Below are 21,704 nucleotides of genomic sequence, written 5' to 3' on the forward strand. Positions count from 1 at the left end.
AAAGCTCCATTTTGACCTACGCTGAGCATGTCCGCCCTTAATAAATTTAACAATAATTCAGTAAGACCTCGTAGTCCAATGTACTGGTGGCCCCTGGTCCGAGGGCTCTGAGTTCGATTTCCGACGAGATCATAATATATTTATATTTATATGAGTTTCTCAAAACTAGTAGGTACGTAGTGTTTTAAAAAAATTCAGATAATATACGGTAGTATGAAGGTATTTGAAAGCTTTTTATGTATTAAAGGACTTGATGGCGATTTCACAACGTTTTTCAGCGTAGTTGAATCCGTAGTCATATAAAAAATATTATTTCTTACGTTGGCGCAATTAAAAATGACAGCTTGTTATAATGCGTTAAATATTTGTCCATCTATCTATATTTTATAAATACCAATGATTCAGTGTATTGCCTGGATATATATGTACACATACTTGATAATTTTAAATTTGTATCACGCTTTTAATGCGTTGGTTCTGGTTCTAGTCGAACATGTTTCGTATTGGGAATAATATTAATGTAGGCAGTAATTTATAAAATAGTACTATTCATTATAGTTTCAGGATTCACCATGGAAATATTTGCACATTTTTAACCAATTGTAGAATTGAATGATTTTGTGAAATGTGAATTTAAAAAAATATTATAATAAACGCAATTTTCAACAGATGCGGGCGATAATAGTATGATGTTAATTTTTTCAGTCAATTATATAGCAATGCTAAATTAATTGCTAATGATTTAATCATTATTCTTAATAAAGAAGATCACTTTCAGTTTTATAAATTTTATTTAAACATCATCTAAATATAAGTCATCGTGTAATGTGGTCTTTGGTTTACGGTGTAGCGGCACAAAAGAGTAATGTCGATCCTCAGAGAGAGAAACCGTAAAACTTCAGCGATAAGAAAATGTGTTTAAAATACATTATAGTCACCCAAGATTATGCACCCCTGCGTTCATGCAGGTTTCATAAAAGGAGAGCATGATTTATATTTACGGCATCTGCAAAATGCATTACTGCAAAAGGAAAAATAAGAGAATAAAGTCCTCTTCTATATAGAATATTTTATTTAATATAATAAAGTAAAGCTGAAAAACATTAAACACACATAATTTGAAAACACCTCACTTTGAAAACACTAGAAAAAAGAGACCTAGTGGATTCTAAATCTCGGTCCTTGGGGTTCGCGCCCATGCTTTCTAACCATTAAACCATGTGTGTCCTATCTAATTGCGACGAAGTTCAAAGAACTAGTGTTTTTACAATTCTCACTGAAGCACTTTCTAAATTTCATTATTTTTTTGACAATCGGCTTTTATATTTAAAATCAAAGTACTAATAATACTTTGATTGAAAATAAAAAAAAAACACACGGGCGCGAATCCCAGGGGCGCGGGGTTAGAATCCCCCGGGTATCGTATTTTTTCAAAAAGATTTTTCTACTGGTTATATATTTCTTCGAGATGTTTTCAAATTATGTATGCTCAATAAAAGTATGTTACATTTTTAAATCTTAGCAATTATTCGTTAAATAAAAAAATAGTAAGGATATTGATAAAATTAGCTGCAAGGGTGTATTTGAGTGTTTGGGTATGGGGATGCACCATGAAAAGTGCAAGGGTAGGGGGGGGGGCACATGCGGAATTAAGCGGCATCTGATAGTTTTTACCCACTTCTGCCGTCATAAAAGAATCAATATTAAATCATTATGTATATTTTTAGAAATAGTGGTATGCGGTTCCATACCATTTTTCAGTGTGAAGTAAAATATTTTTTTAAAATTTAGAATTTATAGGCATCTTGTTTATAAATAAAAACATACCGGGAAACTGACATTTTCAATCCCGGAATCAAGAAATCGACTGGGGTTCCGGGATTGCAAACCCTAATAATTATCAGTGACAGCAGACTGCAGAGTTAATATTTGATAATATCACCTAAGTAAGTCTTTAGCTATCTATCGATAGAAAATTAAACAATAAGAAACCTATCGCCGTAGTCTGTGATTTAAAAGTGTCCACCTGCTTTGAATGTTAATGACATCTACGAGTTCATGCTTTGTATTCGAGACGTCGGTAATGTAATATCCACCTTGACAGACAGACAGGTAAATATGGAGTTATTTCCTGTATCATCTCAGAGGTGTACTTTTTAAACTGAATTTGCCTACGAAATGATATACCTATTAGCAACACGGATAATATTATCAAACATTTGACAGTATTACATTGCCTAAAGCAGTGGTCTCCAAACTCAATAAGGATGTGAGCTACTTTCAGAAATTGATATTGTCTGGTGGGATACTTATACACATTCCATCTTTATATTTTTTATCATCGTCCTTTATCGCACCATAGATGCATAATATTATCTATTATATTGCTTAACATAAATTAAAACATCAGACTTCCAATAAAACATAAAATGCGTACTTTAATTATTTATTTATAAACAAAATAATAATTAAAAAATGTCTTGAAATAAGTGTGAGTAAAATTTAAAATAATTAGTGAAAAGAAAGGCATTCACTTTCCTTCAATTTTTTTTCAATTCTCGGTGAGTACCTTGTCGCTCCATCCGAATGCAATTATCAAGATGTAGGTACATCTGTGAGCCTGTTTCTATGTTAAATATAAATAAAATAAATATAAAAGTAAATTTTACCTTTAACCACCTTCATATTAGATAACGTTGATTCACATATGTAGGTACAATGACATTGTGTAGGTAGAACAAAACAATGCCTTCATTTTGAGCGCAATTCGAACTAAAATTGGATATTTTTCTGTGGAGACGAAAGGCCGTACAGATTATATAGCTGAGGCAACACTCTTACGCGACAAATCACATTGAAATTATATCAATTCCATTTCTGATGGAGTTCCATCTTCTTGAAAATTTTTGACGATACAGCTGGATAGTTTTTCAATGTCATGTCAAATTTATAAATATGATAAAATATCCTACGCGAGCTACCGGTAGCTCGCGTGCGACCGTTTGGCGATCACTGGTCTAAAGACTTATAAAGTTAGTTACGGTTTAGTGTAAATTGTACGTGTACATTTTGAAGTATCACAGTTCACCGTAAGCTGTCATACCGGAAAGAGATGGCTGCATAGATTTGATCTGATAATAACCCTGTCATTTTTATCATTTATATAAATATATACTTACGATATGATTTTATTTCTAATTTATTTACCAAGGTACATATTTTTTCAGTCATTTATATTCTGATGATTTTTATAAGGTATTTTTAAGAGTTTTATTTAGACATGAATTTAATCAATGCTATACGGCCATCGGTTTACGATAACACGATAGGTAACAGCTATATGTACATACCCAAGAGTATAGGTATACAATATATGTACCCATATAGGTACTAAGAGCCGGATTTATCGTAGGATTAAAGGGGCTATGGCCCAATGCCTCCGAATAGATAGGGGGAAAGGAGCCCGAAAAATAAATTGAAATAAAGCTGGTAATATATTTTCCAATCGCACGGTCAAATAGGTAGGTTCATACAATTTGTAGGCGAATCAAATTTATTTTTGAACAAGAATTTCTTAGAATTGTATGTCCACAGTTTTAATAAATAATTTTGCCTTTAAAATTTGACAGTATAAATATCTTAAATATTATATTTATTTTGTTATCAGCTGACGGTGTCCTATTGAAGCGGACGGATTATTACAAAACTAAGTAGAAGTACTACATACTTATTATGTTTTATTTTGATTAATACAATGTTTCTCTACCAAGAATTGGCAGTTAAAGAGATTAAAGAAACATATACAAAATCTTTATATTATCCTAGTGGACATGTTAGCAGAATAGAACTTTGGCGGGTCTCGTAGTCAAATGCGTAAGACAAGGCACAAGGGTTCCCAACCGGTCAATCGCGAAGCAAAATTTGGTCGATCCTAATTGATTTTTGGGTCTCACCACGTGTTCTTCCAGTTTCTTTCCTCGACGTTTCGGACTCGTTGCAAAAGCCATTCTCAAGAGACAATGGCATATGCATCGAAATAACACATTAACAGTTATTTCTTGAGCCCGAAACGTCAAGGAAATGCGGTGAAAATCCAAAAATCTATTACGAGAAATTTAATAAATCCAAATATCGAACACATTATTTGACGGATGATCTTGTTTGACTTTGTTTAGATACTGTTTACGTTTTGCAACAAGTAATATTATGAGCCGAATTATTTGAAGATTGCTAATGATACACAATGTCAAATATCTCACTAATTATAGGTACATGTTACGCCGAATGTGCGCGATTGACTATTACATGAAATGGGCAAAATTTTGCCTAAATCATGAAAATTGAAGCCCGTTGCCTTATTCATGAATTAGGCAAAATATCTGCAAAGTGCGTGAATTCGACAGTAATTTTCTGCTTAGTTCATGCATTGGGCAAATTAGATAGTAGCGCTACGGTGGTGTTTTTTGCAACTAAACCAAATGTGTCAATTGCTCATGCATTGGTCAAAATAGATGGTCGCGCTCCGGTGGTGTTTTTTGCAACTAATCAAACTAACCAAATGTGTCAAATGTCATTTATTATATAAAAATATACCAATCAATAACTACAATGACGTTCATATCCATTTACTATGCCCAAAAAATCTAGAACTAGGTATAATACGAGTATGATAACGGAAGAATTTTACTAAAAGGTATTTTCGCGATTTGATTCGTGCTTGGGTATCAATCGTGCAATGGTCGATTGTTTGTTTGTGATTGTATGATTTGATAGTTTGTTGACACTTTTGTTAGCTAACCTCAAAATGGACATTCAATTGAAATCAGAATTAACAGTATCATACATATTAATAAAATATATTTGAATTAATGAAAAACTGCATGACGATTTTTTTATTCTTCCTTGCTTTTCCATATGTAAAAAAAATATGAAAATATTTAAATTATTTTGTTTTTGAAGTTCTTAATCTCGACAATATGTCTGAGACGCATTCTGCGGTTTTTTAGACATATGGCGCGGACCGGACAACCTGGAGAGACTGGTGGTTTTGGATGGCCTCCAGGGAAGGCGAAGCGGAGGAAGAGAGTCTGCACGCTGGACCAAGTGAAAGAGCTGACTTGGGGGCAACATTCATTCTGCCCTGAGAGAAGCGGAAGATCTAGAAGGATGAAAAGTCTTGGTCGCTCAAAGGATGGTAAAATTAAAAAGTGGTCACAATCGTCAGCCATGAGTGTACGACCAAGAAGAAGAAGTTCTTACTGATTTCGATAATTTTGGGTCTTCGAATTGTAAATCTTCTTGATATCAGGCGCTCTTGTTTAAATTATAATATGTATTTCTCCACCGTTGATCCTTTTAATAATACACCTGTTTCATTTAAACGCGCCATCTCCAAAATGTTGTATAAATAGATATATATACTTATATAATATAATATTATATATATTTTTTTTATGTTACCTTTTTTTGTATATAATTTAATTATTCATTATTCTTCCTCATTTTTCTCATGTAATTTCTTAAAATTTATGTTATTCTTACTCTCTATCTTGTTATGCTTAACTATATTATAATGTATACATGGAAACTTTGCTGGTTGCAATAATTTTTCATTATTATATTTTAAATTTTTGTAATTAATATGTAACTGTCGTAGGTCAAAATTGAGTTTTTATTGTATTTTCAAACCATGATCCAGGACACTCCTTAAACGTTGTAGATAATCTTTTTATATAATTTTGAAGCCTTATTATCCTTTATAGTTATTTTAAACATTTGATGACTGCATAAAGTATTTTTGTTACATAAAATAGTATTCTTTTAAACCTCTCGCTCTAATGTTTTAGAATATAGTCATATTTCGGTACATAACTGTGCAGTGGTGTTAAGATTTTTTACATTCATTCATTTTTAAACGCATTTATAAAACCATTAGTATAATTTATCACGAGATAATTTTTGTAAAATATTCACGATAAAAAATTATATTGATAATCTCTGTGATCCCAAATTTGACAAGAATTAGGCATTTTATTATTCAAAAAATCGGCAAGATTAACACATTAGAAGATGATTCTAAAGATACTTATTATAAGCTATGTCTTTGACCATTCAAGTGTGATAAACATCTTATGAATAATGATTGCTTTATAATAATTATTGACCTAAGAATAAGGTAGTGTTTTTTTGAAATACGCCATTTCTTTTGTCATTCCCCAGTAGTTAAACTACAACTTACGGCCGTAGCCATAAATTGACAAACTATAATTGAAGTAGGGAGTAAAATCATATTGACGCGCGTGTTTGAACATGAGAGGTTTAAAAGAATACTATTTTATGTAACAAAAATACTTTATGCAGTCATCAAATGTTTAAAATAACTATAAAGGATAATAAGGCTTCAAAATTATATAAATAGATTATCTACAACGTTTAAGGAGTGTCCAGGATCATGGTTTGAAAATACAATAAAAATTCAATTTTTACCTTCGACGAGCATGTCCCCCCTTAATAAATAAAATAAAAAAAAAAAAAAATATCAGGCACAATATTAGAAAGTTGCATTCCTGGACTAGGTAATAAGAAAATCCTGCTTCGCATAAATATTATGTCGTAGTAAACGAAAGTAAAACAATACATATAGTTTGGGAAGGGCCATATACCTACATAAGTACAATAATATTATTAGGATGGCAGATGATTGAAAATTAATCATGCTCTATGTATTGTAATTAGAACGGAATCATGTCATCCTAGATCGGAAGTGAATTTGGCTGCGGTTTCAGTGATCGATTTTACAGCTGCGAGCTATGAAAACATGTTCAGCGTGAAACGACAAATGGAATAGCATGTAGCTGTAGCAGATGAGAAAACATTACAAGATACATACTACCTAGATAAACAGTAATGTCAATCAGACATATATTATCATTCGTACATGTTCCTATTTTTAATTAAAAGCCCTGGTATTTTGACTCAGTATTTGTTTTACTCTGATTGGATACCTGTGGAGAAATTGATTCAGAAAAAATCAACAAATTCAACGACGCAACAAATCATTCGGAATATGCATCGATATCAGTGGTTCTCACGTGAAATTTAACTGTGCCCGCACAATTGACAACTATGGAAACGTCTGGTGGCCGCACCAGACTTCACTTTTATTGTGATTGAAAAAAATAAAGCTAAATTTAATTTACTAAAAAAATGGATCAATTTATTGAAAGACAAGTCCATTAATAAAAGACATTTGAACATTTTAGTACATACATATCTTTTTTTTTTAAATAATTTAAATGGAAATTCCTCAATACCTACTTCTTTTTTCCAATGGCTGCTTCTTAGTTTACATCATTCTGTCAACTGGCTTCGATATTTGTTTTATATGAAGAGCATTACACTGAATGATCTTTCATAGTATACAGTAGTAGGAAAAGTCGACAATATTAATAAAGCAATTGTTGCCAATTCTTTGAATTGACTTTATTCTCAGAAACGGACTATTTCACACATGATCTCATCACAGAAATTCAAGACAAGTCAACCAATTTCATAATTTTATAAATATTTTTTTGAAATATTATTCTGTAAAGCGCTAGTGGCCGCACATGAGAACCACTGATCTATATGACAGTGTCGACGAGTCCCTGTTGGAGATAGGTAGGCTATGGAGTAAACGAAAAAAAGTTATTTACAGTCATACTTACTGGCGTGTCCAGAAAATTGTACGTATTTCTCATCACAGTTTACGGTGATCTACGAGGGTGGGTCAATAAGTCCTTAGAAAAGCTGACAGGTGGCGCGACTAGTACTGTAAGCGGTTTGTTTTCATGCAGCGGCACTACCGATTCAGTATGCTGCGGAGTTTCAATCAGATTGGTCGGGTTGTTGTGTGTTTCTCGTACATTTAAAAAAAAATTGCTTGTGGAAAATGGAAAAATGGAAAATGGAGAAAATTGAGTTTAGAGCTGTTATTAAACATTTTAATATAAAAGGGTTAACAGCAAAGGAAATAAAAAAATGAGTTGGATTTAGTTCACGGCATATCTGCTCCTTCACTTGCAACTATTTATAACTGGTTAAATGAATTTAAACGTGGTCGTACATCAACAAAGGATGAACCACGCTCAGGACGTCCTGTAGAGGTGACTACACCAGAAATGATCAATAAAATCCACGATATGGTGTTAAGTGACCGAAGATTAAAGTTGAGTGAGATAATTGAGGTTACAGGGATCTCAAAAGGTAGCGTCATTTCTATTTTACATGACAAATTGGGCATGAAAAATATTTCTGCAAGATGGGTGCCGCGTTTGCTCACAGTCGACAATAAACGCAATAGGGTGGTGGCCTCTAAAGCCCTGTTGTCGCTCATGCAACGCAATCCGGATGAATTTTTTCGTCGCTTTGTGACTGTAGATGAAACATGGATACACCACTATACTCCCGAGACGAAAGAACAGTCAAAGCAGTGGATTGCGAAGGCAAACCATGTCCAAAGAAGGCGAAAACCGTAAAATCAGCTGGTAAGGTTATGGCTACTGTATTTTGGGATGCACGTGAAATTATTTTCGTTGACTATTTGGAAAAAGGAAAAAAAATAACAGGGGATTATTATGCATCTTTATTGGACCAGCTAAAAAACAAAATTGAAGAAAAACGGCCTCATTTAAACAGGAAAAAAATCCTCTTTTATCAGGACAATGCCCGTGTTCACACATGTTTACGATCAATGGCTAAAATTGAAGAATTGAAGTTCGAATTGGTCGACCACCCACCGTATTCGCCAGATTTAGCCCCCAGTGACTTTTTCCTTTTCCCAAACTTAAAAAAATGGCTAAGTGGACAACGTTTTTTTTCAAATGAAGAAGTCATCGATCGGACAAATGCTTATTTTGAGGACCTTCCGAAAACTTATTTTTCTGACGGTTTAAAAAATATTGAGAAACGTCTAACCAAGTGTATTGAGCTCCAAGGAGATTATGTTGAGAAATAAAAAAAAATACAAAAAAAAAACTGTTTTAATGCTTTTTTCTAAGGAATTATTGACCCACCCTCGTATTATATCGGAAAGATTTAAACGTATAGCATTGACAATTAAATTTAAAGTCATGTAAATTCAGTCAAAGCACATTTGAGTCTATGGCAACCTTAGTCTTGGGTTGTAGCTCCAGAGATATTCCCAGTCATAAAAAATGATGCTTCAAATCCAAACGTAGGGTCCCGTGATACTCCCGATTAAGACCGGGTGTGGTGGGGGGCGGGTGTGGTTTATCTATATATCTACACTACCCTATTATCACTACACTATGATCTATTTTTACCAATAAACGGGTATTAACGTAATAATTACTGACAATACACAATAGATAAATGAGGATATTGTTCTAAACATAATCATTAAATTTGATAATTCTTTCATAAACCTTTTTTTTACTGAAGAAGATATTATTATTACATAGGCAGTTGCATATTTTTAAATTACTAACAATTTAATTTAAATTATTTTGGCATCTATATACAGATTCTAAAAACAAATTATTAAAAAAATATATTTTCAAGTTCCACAATTGCAAAAAAAAACATTCCTATACCTAAGATGAATAACCTGAACTCTGATAAATGTTAGTAAAATAAGATATTGAGAGCGGAATGCACAATTAAGATTTCGTGCCTAAGGATAAGTCGCCGAAAAGCATGACTTAACTATAGACAATCCTGAGTATAGAGTTAAGGAATCCTTAACCATAGACTACTTTTGTTATGAACACGCCCCCTTCTGTATTACCATTTACCACTGACAGCTGCTGTCAAAATAAATTCGCATGTCCATAACACAGTCCATACACTCAAATTCATTTAACAATGTATCTCAATATGGATATTGATAGTGTTAATTCTTTTGGCATGTACTTGTAGAATATTATTTTACTTTTATACGCCAACCCGCAAAAATACAAAATACCAGGTGAAGAATAACGCTTAACGCTAGTGTTACCATGTTAAAAAAATATCTTGCGGTGCCTGTGGAATCACGTATAATGACTTATAACGGAAACATAAGAGTATTATAATTTAATATAGATATGTATTTATAGTTATTGCATTTATAAAATGCAGTTGTCATATTTTTGTCATCGTTTAACAATTATAAAATAATTTACCTAATTTACCTAACGAGAATTTTTAAATATGGTATTATTTTCAATAGAAATGATCTTAACTAAGGACAATGTTTCTGCATAGTGTTTTCTGCTAAGGAAATTTTAGTTATGACAAATGTTTCTGCATTCCGCTCTGAATGTTTAAAAAACAACGCATTTATTGAGGGATAGAAAAATCATGCACTTACGATAAAACTCGCTGCTGCCATGCTTTTGGAAAGGTATAATGGGACAGTCAACAAATCGTCGGCATAACTCACGATTTTGAACAGAGTAATTCCGTAACGAGGAGAATTCCTCCATCATGACGTGTCTTCCGTGACTGCCGGCGTAAAAATATCTGAAGCTGTTCACGCTTTTGTGGTTAAATAGTTACCAGTAGGTAGTCAATGTCGTGTTGCATTGCCTTGAATCATGAGTAAATATTCGATGCAGTTAGCCATTGTCTTCCAGTGGCTTTTGGAAAAAGGTAGGCTGTGGAGATCTCATAAAAAGAGCACACTTGTTAGGTATACTTACGAGAATAGTACGATATTTACTACTAATGAATAGGTACACACTAATAATTAATGACAACGACACACTAATTCAGGGGGGGGGCAAACTTTTTAGATGGAGGGCCAAATTCAAGAATTCAAAATGAGCGGCGGGCCGAAAGTAAAATACCATTTTTAGATATACACTCTTTATTATCACGAAAAATAAACATTACAAAAAAAATAATGAGAAGAATGAAACTGTTCTACATTTTTTAACATTTTTTTAAATTCAGGTGTTCATTTTGTAGTTGATATTCTCAAAACTGCTTGTAAATGGGCATCGGAGATTTTTGATCGTAAAGAATTTTTATTGAGGTTCATGATCGAAAATGTTTGTTCACATATATAGGTTGATCCAAAAATAACGAACATTTTTCTTGCATCATCTTTAAGGGCATTGTAAAATTTGGAGATTTCTTCACGACGATGCATTTCTCTTAAATCAGTGTCACACTGCAGATCAATAATCTCAAGTTGTAGCTCTGTCGGTACACTATCAATATCTATTGAAAATCAATCGCGTACTATTTCTAAACAAATTTTAATCTATTGCAGTGTTGCCATATTTTTCTATGCTAATTATAGTACAAAGGCGTAAAAATTATAGTATTTCTAAAAAATATATAGTACAGGAAAATTTTTCGTCTTAAATCCTTTAAAATTATAGTATGTTGGTATATTTGGCGTAAAATTATAGTATTTTACATTTTTCGCGAAATCTAAATTATAGTATTGTACTATAATTATAGTACGGTTGGCTCACTGATCTATTGTCAATATTTTTTTTAAAAAATTATAAAAAAGTTATTCGTAATCAGAAGTACAATTAATAATGGCGGGCCGCAGTTTGCCCCCCCCCCCTGCTGACTAATTGAATGAAACTTCAAAAACTCATTGACGACATAAAAGTGAGCGATGTGTTTAAATTACGCATTTTTCAAAACATTTATAGGTACCCATCAAAAATCATTTTATAAAATTTATTTTTATTTTTATAAACAATCTATACTTACTTATTTATTAATATTCGATTAAACACCGTTGAAATTATTTTTTTATTTATCTAATTATCAATGATTGTGTACAAAGTGCGCAGTCGTGACAACAATATTATGCGCGAATGTTTTAGGCTCTGCGATAGGAGCTTTGGGCTAAGGGGGAAAAAAATTCAGAATAATTTCACACATAATCGGAAATTTAATTACGTCAAGATAAATGGCGCGCTGTGGTATGTTTTTAATACCTTTGCAGATTGTTTTGTAACACATACACATCTCTCGTTGGCAAAATAAATTATTTTTATAGAACATAAAATAATGAAGTGATTAAGTATATAAATATGTCAATATGCAATTAAAAAATATTTTTCTTAAGAAGGTAAGCTTTAAATAATCGCCTAGTGTGGAGTCTTCGCCACTGTTGTCTTCCAATTTCTAATAATGCGTGCAGGCGTTAATAAGTAAAATCAGTAGGGATGTACCTATATAAATTATTGACAGGTACTTTTTTTCGATATGATACCGGTTAAATCAAGATCTTCTAGTCAGGCAGCGGCACTAAATGGCGAGTTTCGATGCTACTGCTAGTAACCTGTTGATTAATAAAATGAAGATTTATTGATTGCATATTTCGTTCATATTATTAATTAACGTAATACCATTTTTTTCAATATAAAACAATCATCATTTTGTACAAACGGTTTAATATATTGCATTCGAAGTACATATTATTATACGCAATAACGAGCACTACAATCTAAATTCGCAGGTTCGTGCCGTGGCGTGAATATAGTGGGCTATGGGTATCAATATTCTGTAAACGTCGTCTCAAAAAGATATTTTTTACTGGAAATGCTGGAAGAGAGTAATATTATGTAATTTTCAGAACTAAACATTAAAAAAAAAAAGATTTTTAATGAAAAATGTACTTATAGGTTTTTTGTTTTCAGAAAAAAACGGAGAATTTGAGACCTTTTTTATTTTGGTACCCTCCGACCAAAAATGCTTACCTACCGAAGAATTCAAGAAATTTCATTTTAAACCAGTCAAGAGATTTTGCAATTTTTTTTCCAAGTTTTCAAATCTTATACATTTACGAAATTATAGTATTTTCAGTGTTGTCATATTTTGAAAGTCTCCGCGGGCCGCAGGTTTTTTCAAAGAAGACTCGATTGCGACATGGCAAATGCGAAATTATAGTACTTTTATATTAAATTATAGTACGATATTCAAAATTATAGTATTTTGGGCGTACTATACCTGTTTAATATCGTACATAGTACGCGGACCAAAATTATAGTACAAATACTATAATTATAGTACGGTTGGCAATACGGAGTATTTTACACCAATTTGTATCAAACGGAAATATCGAATTTTTGGCAGATACTTTAAATATTATATTCTCCGACATCTGTTGAATATCGTCATACTAAGTGCCAAAATTATAGTAGAAACAATACTATAATATTTATAGTACGATCGGCAGCACCAACACGAAGTAATGATATAGATTGGTACCCGCCGAGACGGGATTTGAAAAATTGGCTATAGACTCATTTGAGTGCTCCCCTCCACGGAAATCTTTAGTAAAAGGCGAAAGATTTATACGTATTGAAGGGAAACCAGAGTATCGTTAATAATATTAATCGAGAATTTATAGCTTGCAGAACACATTTTACATGCGGTTTTGAATCGTATCTAAACACTGCCATCTGTCGAGTATTTTTGGAAGCCAAATTTTTGGTAAGGTGACCGACAGGTAGGAGATAGGACAATAACAAAGCGAATGTATTTCTTTCTACAACACGGGGGACCAGGTGATTTTTGTTAATATTATTATGGCAGTGAATATATACTTAATCCGATATGATGGTAAAAGGATACGTAGATGCGATCTTTGTCGTATCGTCTCTCGAGGTTATCGTTGATGGAGTGCTCCGTGATGTCAGACATGAGGGTCATGTCGGGGACCCCCGTCACGACCCCCGACCCCGGCTGGACATCGCACACTTTGCCAGCCGCCCCTGTAACAAGAAAAAACAAACTCTGTTAACACAATAATGACAATACCTAACAATGTATACGCTAGCTAGAATATTACCTACCTAACTGTGTATTTTTTGTATTGTCAATGACTATTCCTCCTAATAGATAAATACTTTTAAAATATGTACTGGTTCCAATATAACATACCCCATTGGTTTTAAGCCAGTGTCCCGCGAGTTCGTGTCGGAGTACCTAGGCAGGTATCGCGAGAATTCACAAAAGCTTGCAAAAAGTGCTGTAACTTGTCACGTTTTGTAATTCAGTTAAACGTTTTAAATCATTAATAATTGAGCTGATAATGCAATGCAGAAACATTTTGAAAGTTCATCTTGGCTTGACATTCAAGTGACAGTTACATAAACTATTGCACAAGTTTATTTTATTAATAATAACTCAATATAAATAGGTACCTATGCCTATGTATATTTATTTGTAATGTTTGCAATGACCACATGCAATTTACAATGACCACATATTATTATTTATTATTTTAAATTTTTAACTTTGTCTTAATTAAATTATGAAGGTAAGTAAGTACATAATTATTAATTGTTTAATAAATCACTTAATAATAATTACATATAAATTATAATGAATTAATAATTAACAAATAATCTGTTGAAAAAATAATTAATTGTATTTTCGTTCAACTGTAGGTATGTATCAATATCGCGAATACAAAACAGCTGATGTCTCATCCTACCTATTATGTAAGGTATGTAAAGCAGTGACGTCCCGTGGGGGTAGGTAGATTGAGCGTAGCTTGTGGGCGGCAGTTACTCGATGGGCGGCAAATCGAGGAAAATCATTTGGAATATATAGAAATAGCTACATAAACTCAGTACCTAATAATGAAAATATCTTTCTATTAAAAAAATCAGCTCACTGGTTTTATCGGGTTCACGATATCTAGTTTACTTCCGTTACCCTTCAACGTCCTTGGTGACCAGAAACAAGAGACCACACTTGCAGATTTGCGATTAGTCTGATATTTTGTTGGTAATGTATCCATACAACACATTTCTTAGATATTGGACTCATGAAGGATGATAAAAATAATGTATAAAAAATATGAGGTGGCATTTTGGCGCTGCCTAGGGGCGGCATTTTATCTAGGGACGTCACTGATGTAAAGATCTAAGATGTATATGTATAAAACAACTGAAATCATGTTATAAGTTAGCATTCTATATTTGAAAAGACCGTTTCGTGAAATGCCCAATAATAATACATTTTATGTGAAAGTACCCACCTATCCATTTGTCAATATTCACCAACATTTATGCATATTTCATATTATTGAGTTTATACACTATACTCAAATATCTTCCATATTATTTATTATACAAGATGGAGAGTTGTCTGATTTTTTTTTATCAAAAATATTGAAGGGAATTCAGAGTGTTTTTAAGGCGCGGCATTAAAAATTCTGACGTTTCAGTTTTTATATCGACGATAAAGACAGGACCACACTCACATTTTCACATGCTTATTTATCAGCACTTTCTTAAAATACCTAGGTACATACATCAAAAAACACTAGTGTCACCTGTCGCATAAATAACATGTTTTATTTTACAAATTATCATGAATGTAGGTACATATATATTGCACTAAATAGGTAAGTAGGTGCAAATAAAACTATAATGTTTATCTCAGTATCTACATACACAAATAAGACCCAATAAATAATTATGAGGTCGAATTAATAACATTTTTCTTTTGGTTTTATACTCTTGCATAAATATTGGTTTCGGTTATCTAGGTTTTGACTTTTCGACATCATAAGATTGTAAATATAATATATAATATAGGTAAAGGAAGGACAGATTCTTCTGGCATAGCGGCGTTTATGTCATTTGAAAGTAGCGATATGAGTCGCCTGTTCTGTCATAATCTTATGCTTCAAATCATTGATATATTAATATATCAATGCTTCAAATACACTCTATGACGATCGGTCATATATATGTCGAAAACCCCGTTTCTTATGTTGGCGTCCTGTGTCACAGAGTGTAAATACGATGTGATAGCTGTCATACAATATGTATGTATAAATGTCGGAATGACATAGATTTGATCATAGACACTAAAACGCTCTTAGCATATATGTGCCCGATCGTCATATAGTCTATTTGAACCTTTAAGACTATAGATACATCGTCATAATATTCTGACACCACTCTACCATAGATCAGTATACCAACAAGATGTTGAAAGGCGAAATCCGATTCAATGAGATCAATTTGTATGAAGAACATATTCGTTTTAAGTACATCTCTATTGTCTTTATTGTAATAGTATTATTATGTTATTTCTGAGATATAAATTATAGGTACCTACTTAACTTAATTTAAAATCGACATTAAAAAAATCTAAAACACCATACACTATGAAATTAACATTTATGTTAATTTATAACCTGTTTAAAAGGCTTTTAATTGATTTGTGTGTTTAATAACTAGTACCTACTACTTTAGTAGGTAGGTACTAAAATACTTTTTTACTATGTTTCGTTTTTTATGTAGGTAAGTAATATTAATAATAGTGTTTTACTGTAAATGGCATCTTTGCTGTAGAAAAAAACTTTTTGTACAGTTCGAAAAAGAAAAAAGAATCTCCATGCGTTTCCCCGGAATGAATAATTTATTTTTAAGACAGAAAATATTTAGAAAATAAATTATAGTTCAGTGTAGGTACAAAATTTTGAAGAATTATATTTTAAAAAAACTTCATTCGGGCCTGCAGAACTTATGAGTTCTGCCCTGTTGGAAAAATTGCGAGATTGACATGTAGGTAGCTAACCTAATCATTAAATTTATCATAGTAGTCCTTTTTCGTAATCCCTTCGTCATCAGTGTCATCACACACGTTAAGGTTTAATCTCTACACAAGAAGATAGTTTCAACATAAATATTTATTTTTATTCATAAATATTTATATAGTATGAACGAATAAATTCTATGTAATGGAATTGCATAACTTTTCTAATCCATTACCTACATTTGGTTATATAAGGTAATTAAATGATTGTCCTTTCGAGTCGCAGAAACCGAATTCAGCAATTCAACAATGATTGGCCGCTTAATTCAATTGAAGTTGAGTAAGACAAATGAACCCGAAAACTTGATATCAATCCAAGCGCGAGTTGAAGATCAAAATTTGCCAGATGGTATTATTCTGATTACGACCAAGACAATTTGATTTGCATAATAATCTTTATTCAACCGAAATGAGAGAATGGATGACATTTCCATAAATCTATACTATTATCAAATTGATCATTTATTTGTGTGCTATCTGTAGATAACAGATAAAAGTAAATTATCACTTTCGTTAAGCGTCAATTACATTGAGCTTCTTTACGAGCTGTTTGTTGGCGAATTTAAAAGCGGGCGATTCAGCTACTGCGATTTAATGATTACACACAAAACTTTCCATTCGCTGAGAAGCCACAAGCCAGCGACTATTTTGACAGAACGTAGTTCATAGACTATAGATACATCACGTAGTTCGTTTTTTTACCGGGAGGTTGTTACTGCGCTCTACTGCGCAGACGCAGTAGGCCTACACGCCGGCGTGTAGCGTTTAAAGTTGACCGACTTCCAACTTTTCTCGGTAGAGTGTTTATAACCTGCTTGTTAGCTTGTTCGATGATTACATTGGGCGACTTTACAGGCAGATTATAAATTCGCCAACAAACAGCTCGTAAAGAAGCTCAATGTAATTGACGCTTTAGATACTCGATGTCTGTGTACATCCGCAGAGTGGATACCTTTATGAATACTTACCTCGCATTTACTATCAAAGTTTCTTTAAGGACAGTAGCACGCAAACTACTCTACTTGATGCTTAAGTCTAAGGGAATTTATTCCGGGTGACAAAAATGCCTTATTGAAAACAACAATTCATTTACCTGCATCGGGTATTGCTAATGTGGATTGGGCCAGGGCATTGCCGACTCAAGTAGAAAGCCGATACATTCACAACGACTGGTCTTACTTTTTCCGCCCCTCCCGTTGTTGTCTATGAGTGACCTGTCATTGCCTGTCATTGCCTGTCATTGTTCTATATAGCGCTCATACCGACGCGTCTGTCGTGTTCACACAGGGAATGGTTTGATTTGGATAAATGAGTTACATTATAAATAATACACTAGCATTAACACACCTTCTACAAATGTAATGCATATATTAACACACCTTCTACAAATGTAATGCATATATTATCACTGTTACATATTATTTGGAAATCGATACTACCACCGGTTTTTGTGTGAAGGACTAGTCTGACTTTGACAGCTGATGAATAACAGGAATGTATATTGTATATCAATATCACTGATATATTTGATTTGAGAATTTTTTTATATTTTAATTTGAAACAAGAAAGGGCGAATCAATATGTCAAGCAATCTGGGATCTGATTTTGTCAGCTGAAAAGTGGACCACTCGTTGCTTGTGCAAAAAGTTATGTTCAGGCTTTATTAATCTAAAGATGGCGGTGGCCAGGGCCTATCAGACAACATTACAAAAACCCTTTTCAGTGCAAGGCGGTGGTGATTCTGGTCAGTGTTGACAAAACCATGCCAGACGGGGTACGAAAACAAGCTATTTGGCAGGAAAAAACGCTAGATTTTGTGAAAATGAAATTTTTTCTACCAAAAACGAAATTAATAGGTACCTACTATTTTTTTTAGCCGATCGAGATAAGTGAAAAATTTGAAAAATAATTGGCTATACCTACGGGAAACCTACATATCTGCTAAAATAGCATGTGATTTTCACCACATGAGCGATCCAGGGCTTCAGCGCGGCTGGTCTGCCACTACCCTACCGTGGTTGTTATTTATAACATGATAATCAATAAATTTAATAACATACAATATGTTTAGATCAATGCCCGGTCTTGGTGTCAAACCTTTTGAATGCAATGGGCCATATTGAGTGAAGAAGAATTCTCTTGGTTTTAATTCTTCTTGACAAAAAATAAAACAGCGTATGTATTGGGTTGTGCAGGCATATCCAATGCGTGATGGATTTTAGTCGATTCCATAATAGGCCTATAGAAATTGAGTAGTGAAAATATAAAAAACGTGTACATTATTATAAAATGGTTTCATTAAGATTTTGAAAAAGAAGCATTAATCATTCCTATTCTTATTTCATTAACCAGCTAACTTGAAACTCGTTATTAAATTAACCACGAAGAAGCTCGCGTGACGTCGTCTTATTACTTGATTCGCATTGCATAACTGACGGCCTGTGTGGCATATCATCAACGACTGCCCTATTCTAGAAAAGGAGCGATGGACTCTCAGGACTACAATTTACATTCTAAAACCTTACGAAATACTAAACAACAAAACAACACAAGAACACTACACAACATGTTTAATTCTGGCTAGATATAAATGGAGGAACATAATTAATTGCACATCAATGTAATAACCCCCCCCCCCCTCAATCACCTTGTACGAAAGAGCAAAGGCATGGTTATTTAAAAAAAATATATATGTAAAAATAAAATCATGGGTAATTTTCTCTTATGTCTTTAGCCATTTTCACATAAGGTGTTATAATTTAACGATAGTGTCAAAAATATGACCAAAACATTTCCACGACTAACTTTTTTTGTGATGGTAAAAGACAAGACGTATTGTTATTTAATACAACATAAATTAGATCACAACCTATTTACTTGGAGTTGGACATACCTGCTCTTCGTATCAATGTTCCATATTTTCTTGCCATTGGCAATTAATCCATTTTTTGTCTATTGTATGTTCTCCACATTACACCGTGATTGCGTGTTATGTATTTTTACTGTTGGTTTGTTGTATGGCATTGACCAATCCTTATTAATGGTATGTATATCATAATAGTGTTATACTATGTACTATTTTCAAACAAAGTAAACAAAACAAATGAATTTCCTTATAAAATACGACATGGTAAAATCGTTCTATTCTTGTATTAGATAATAATATATACCCCGTTTACGCGTGTATGGATTTACTGCATAATAAGAAAATTCACGTGTAAGCACGTATTATCATGCAAGTTGCAACGTATTGGGTATATATAGCAGTGGCGAAGGGTGGCGGTAGGCTGAAGATCCGACATAAATAGTGCACACTATACCTTATCAGTCATATGTATTTGTTTTCAATGAACCAAGACTACAATTTAGAGACGGTATTAGTTAGTTTTTATAACTCAATTAAGCCCTGCGAAACCAAGCCATAATAGATAATAGTAAAAAATTACTCGTTTATCTATAAAATATCTATCTATAATTATGCCATTAAATCATACATCATTTTGAATATTTTATAAATAGAATATGTTTTTATCTATTATGGTTTGGTTTAGGCAGGGCTTAATGATTTAAAAAAAAAACTAACCAACAACATGTGTAATATATATATTATTAATTTAGCGAAAACAAAAGTGTGCAGAATTTTGTCTGATCGCCCAAAGTGTCAAAACTATTTTGGTTTGATTTAGGCATGGTTTAATTGATTTTTAAAAACTAACCAACACCACATGCAAATTGTAGAGTTCAATAAAAACAAATACTTATGACTGACAAAGTTTAATGTGCACTATTTATGTCGGATCTTAACAGCCTACCTCCACCCTTTGTCCCTGATATTTATAGATATGTATGTGGTCTTATTTGTGGATTTATAATATTAAAAATACAAAAGAACTTTTAAATACCTACTGATATACCTATTGTTTTTCCAGTACATGGTTTTACACCTACCTCTTGAATAAAGTAATATAAAGTAGTGTAATTGATTATTATCTAATGATCTATTATTAGGGTTTTGACGATGTATACGCCTATTGATTGTATTATTAGTGATAGGAGTTTTTTTACAAACACTTCAACTATTCATAACTTGTTTGATACTTATAATTTTTATTGTGATCCTTGACTTAATATATATATATATATATATATACCTACGTGTTAAAGTTTTTACCTAAGTACTTTATATAAGTTAGAATTAACTGTATTCGTTGTCAGGGTGTATTATTTTACCTTTTGGTGAGTGCACACAGTGCCTAGAGATGCCGAAAGGCGAAACCCGGCTCGCAAAAAACGACTCAAACGGAATATTACAAAACTTAAATTCATTAGAATTTAAATTCAAATTCCATCAAAGTATTAGTCGATAGTATTAATATTATAAACAGTTATTATCGCGATAGTTGAATTTACACACTATTTGTCTCAGTAAATCCATGCACGTGTACACGCGCTAATATGCTAAGCCGGCAAGTGTGTGATTGTCTCTCTAATCGCGAATCGTGATTAAAGTCTGCCAGGTGAATCACGTTCGTTCGGCCGGAACTTTTAATTGATCAATTTGGGCGAAACACGCAATTTTTTTACCTCTTTTGTTAGGCGTATGCGTATTTTTTGACAGTCGCGAGTTTATATTCTGAGAGTAAATAATCGCAAACAACGTTACGAGGTAAAAAATACAACAAGCCACGGGCGACGAAACAATAAGATAATATTAAATCCATGACTTTGGAAGAATTTGATTGTGGCAGAGATAATAATGACAGCATTTCGTATGAATACTAAAGTCTCGGTCTAAGGTATTTTCCCTCTAGAGTTTCCTTGAGGTGTTTCCAAGTTATACATATACATATGCATTCGTCATTGATTCGATGGCCCAGCATCAGTGGCGAAGACTCCATACTAGGCGATTATTTAAAGCCTACCTTCTTAAGAAAAATATTTTTTAATTGTATATTGTCATATTAAATAATAAAATCACATACTCATATATTCAATATGCCCAACGACATCTATCGTATAATTGTCATAATAATTTTACGATCTTTTCCACTATTTCAATAAGCACCATTTATGGCATGTCTCGAAGGTTTACAAAAATAAGCGACATCTCGTTTCGCTTCACATATTGTATG

General features: G+C 32.8%; 1 protein-coding gene and 1 non-coding gene across 2 annotated transcripts in view; both read right to left on the reverse strand.

The window, feature by feature from the left end:
• Myo81F (unconventional myosin 81F) overlaps nt 1–21,704 on the reverse strand; it is a 217,115-nt gene that overhangs the window by 138,912 nt on the left and 56,499 nt on the right. The window contains exon 2 of the mRNA XM_085948590.1: nt 13,588–13,727. Within this exon, the coding sequence (XP_085804716.1) occupies nt 13,588–13,727 (140 nt within the window). The remainder of the gene's footprint in view (nt 1–13,587; nt 13,728–21,704) is intronic.
• LOC147071473 (U5 spliceosomal RNA) lies at nt 13,219–13,334 on the reverse strand. The gene has a single exon (XR_015070856.1). It is a non-coding gene; the product is annotated as a U5 spliceosomal RNA (small nuclear RNA).

Source organism: Rhyacophila brunnea, unplaced genomic scaffold (genome assembly GCF_057557595.1).
Source record: "Rhyacophila brunnea isolate RB1 unplaced genomic scaffold, BYU_Rbru_1.0 scaffold_20, whole genome shotgun sequence".
In the NCBI taxonomy this organism is placed as follows: Eukaryota; Metazoa; Arthropoda; class Insecta; order Trichoptera; family Rhyacophilidae; genus Rhyacophila; species Rhyacophila brunnea.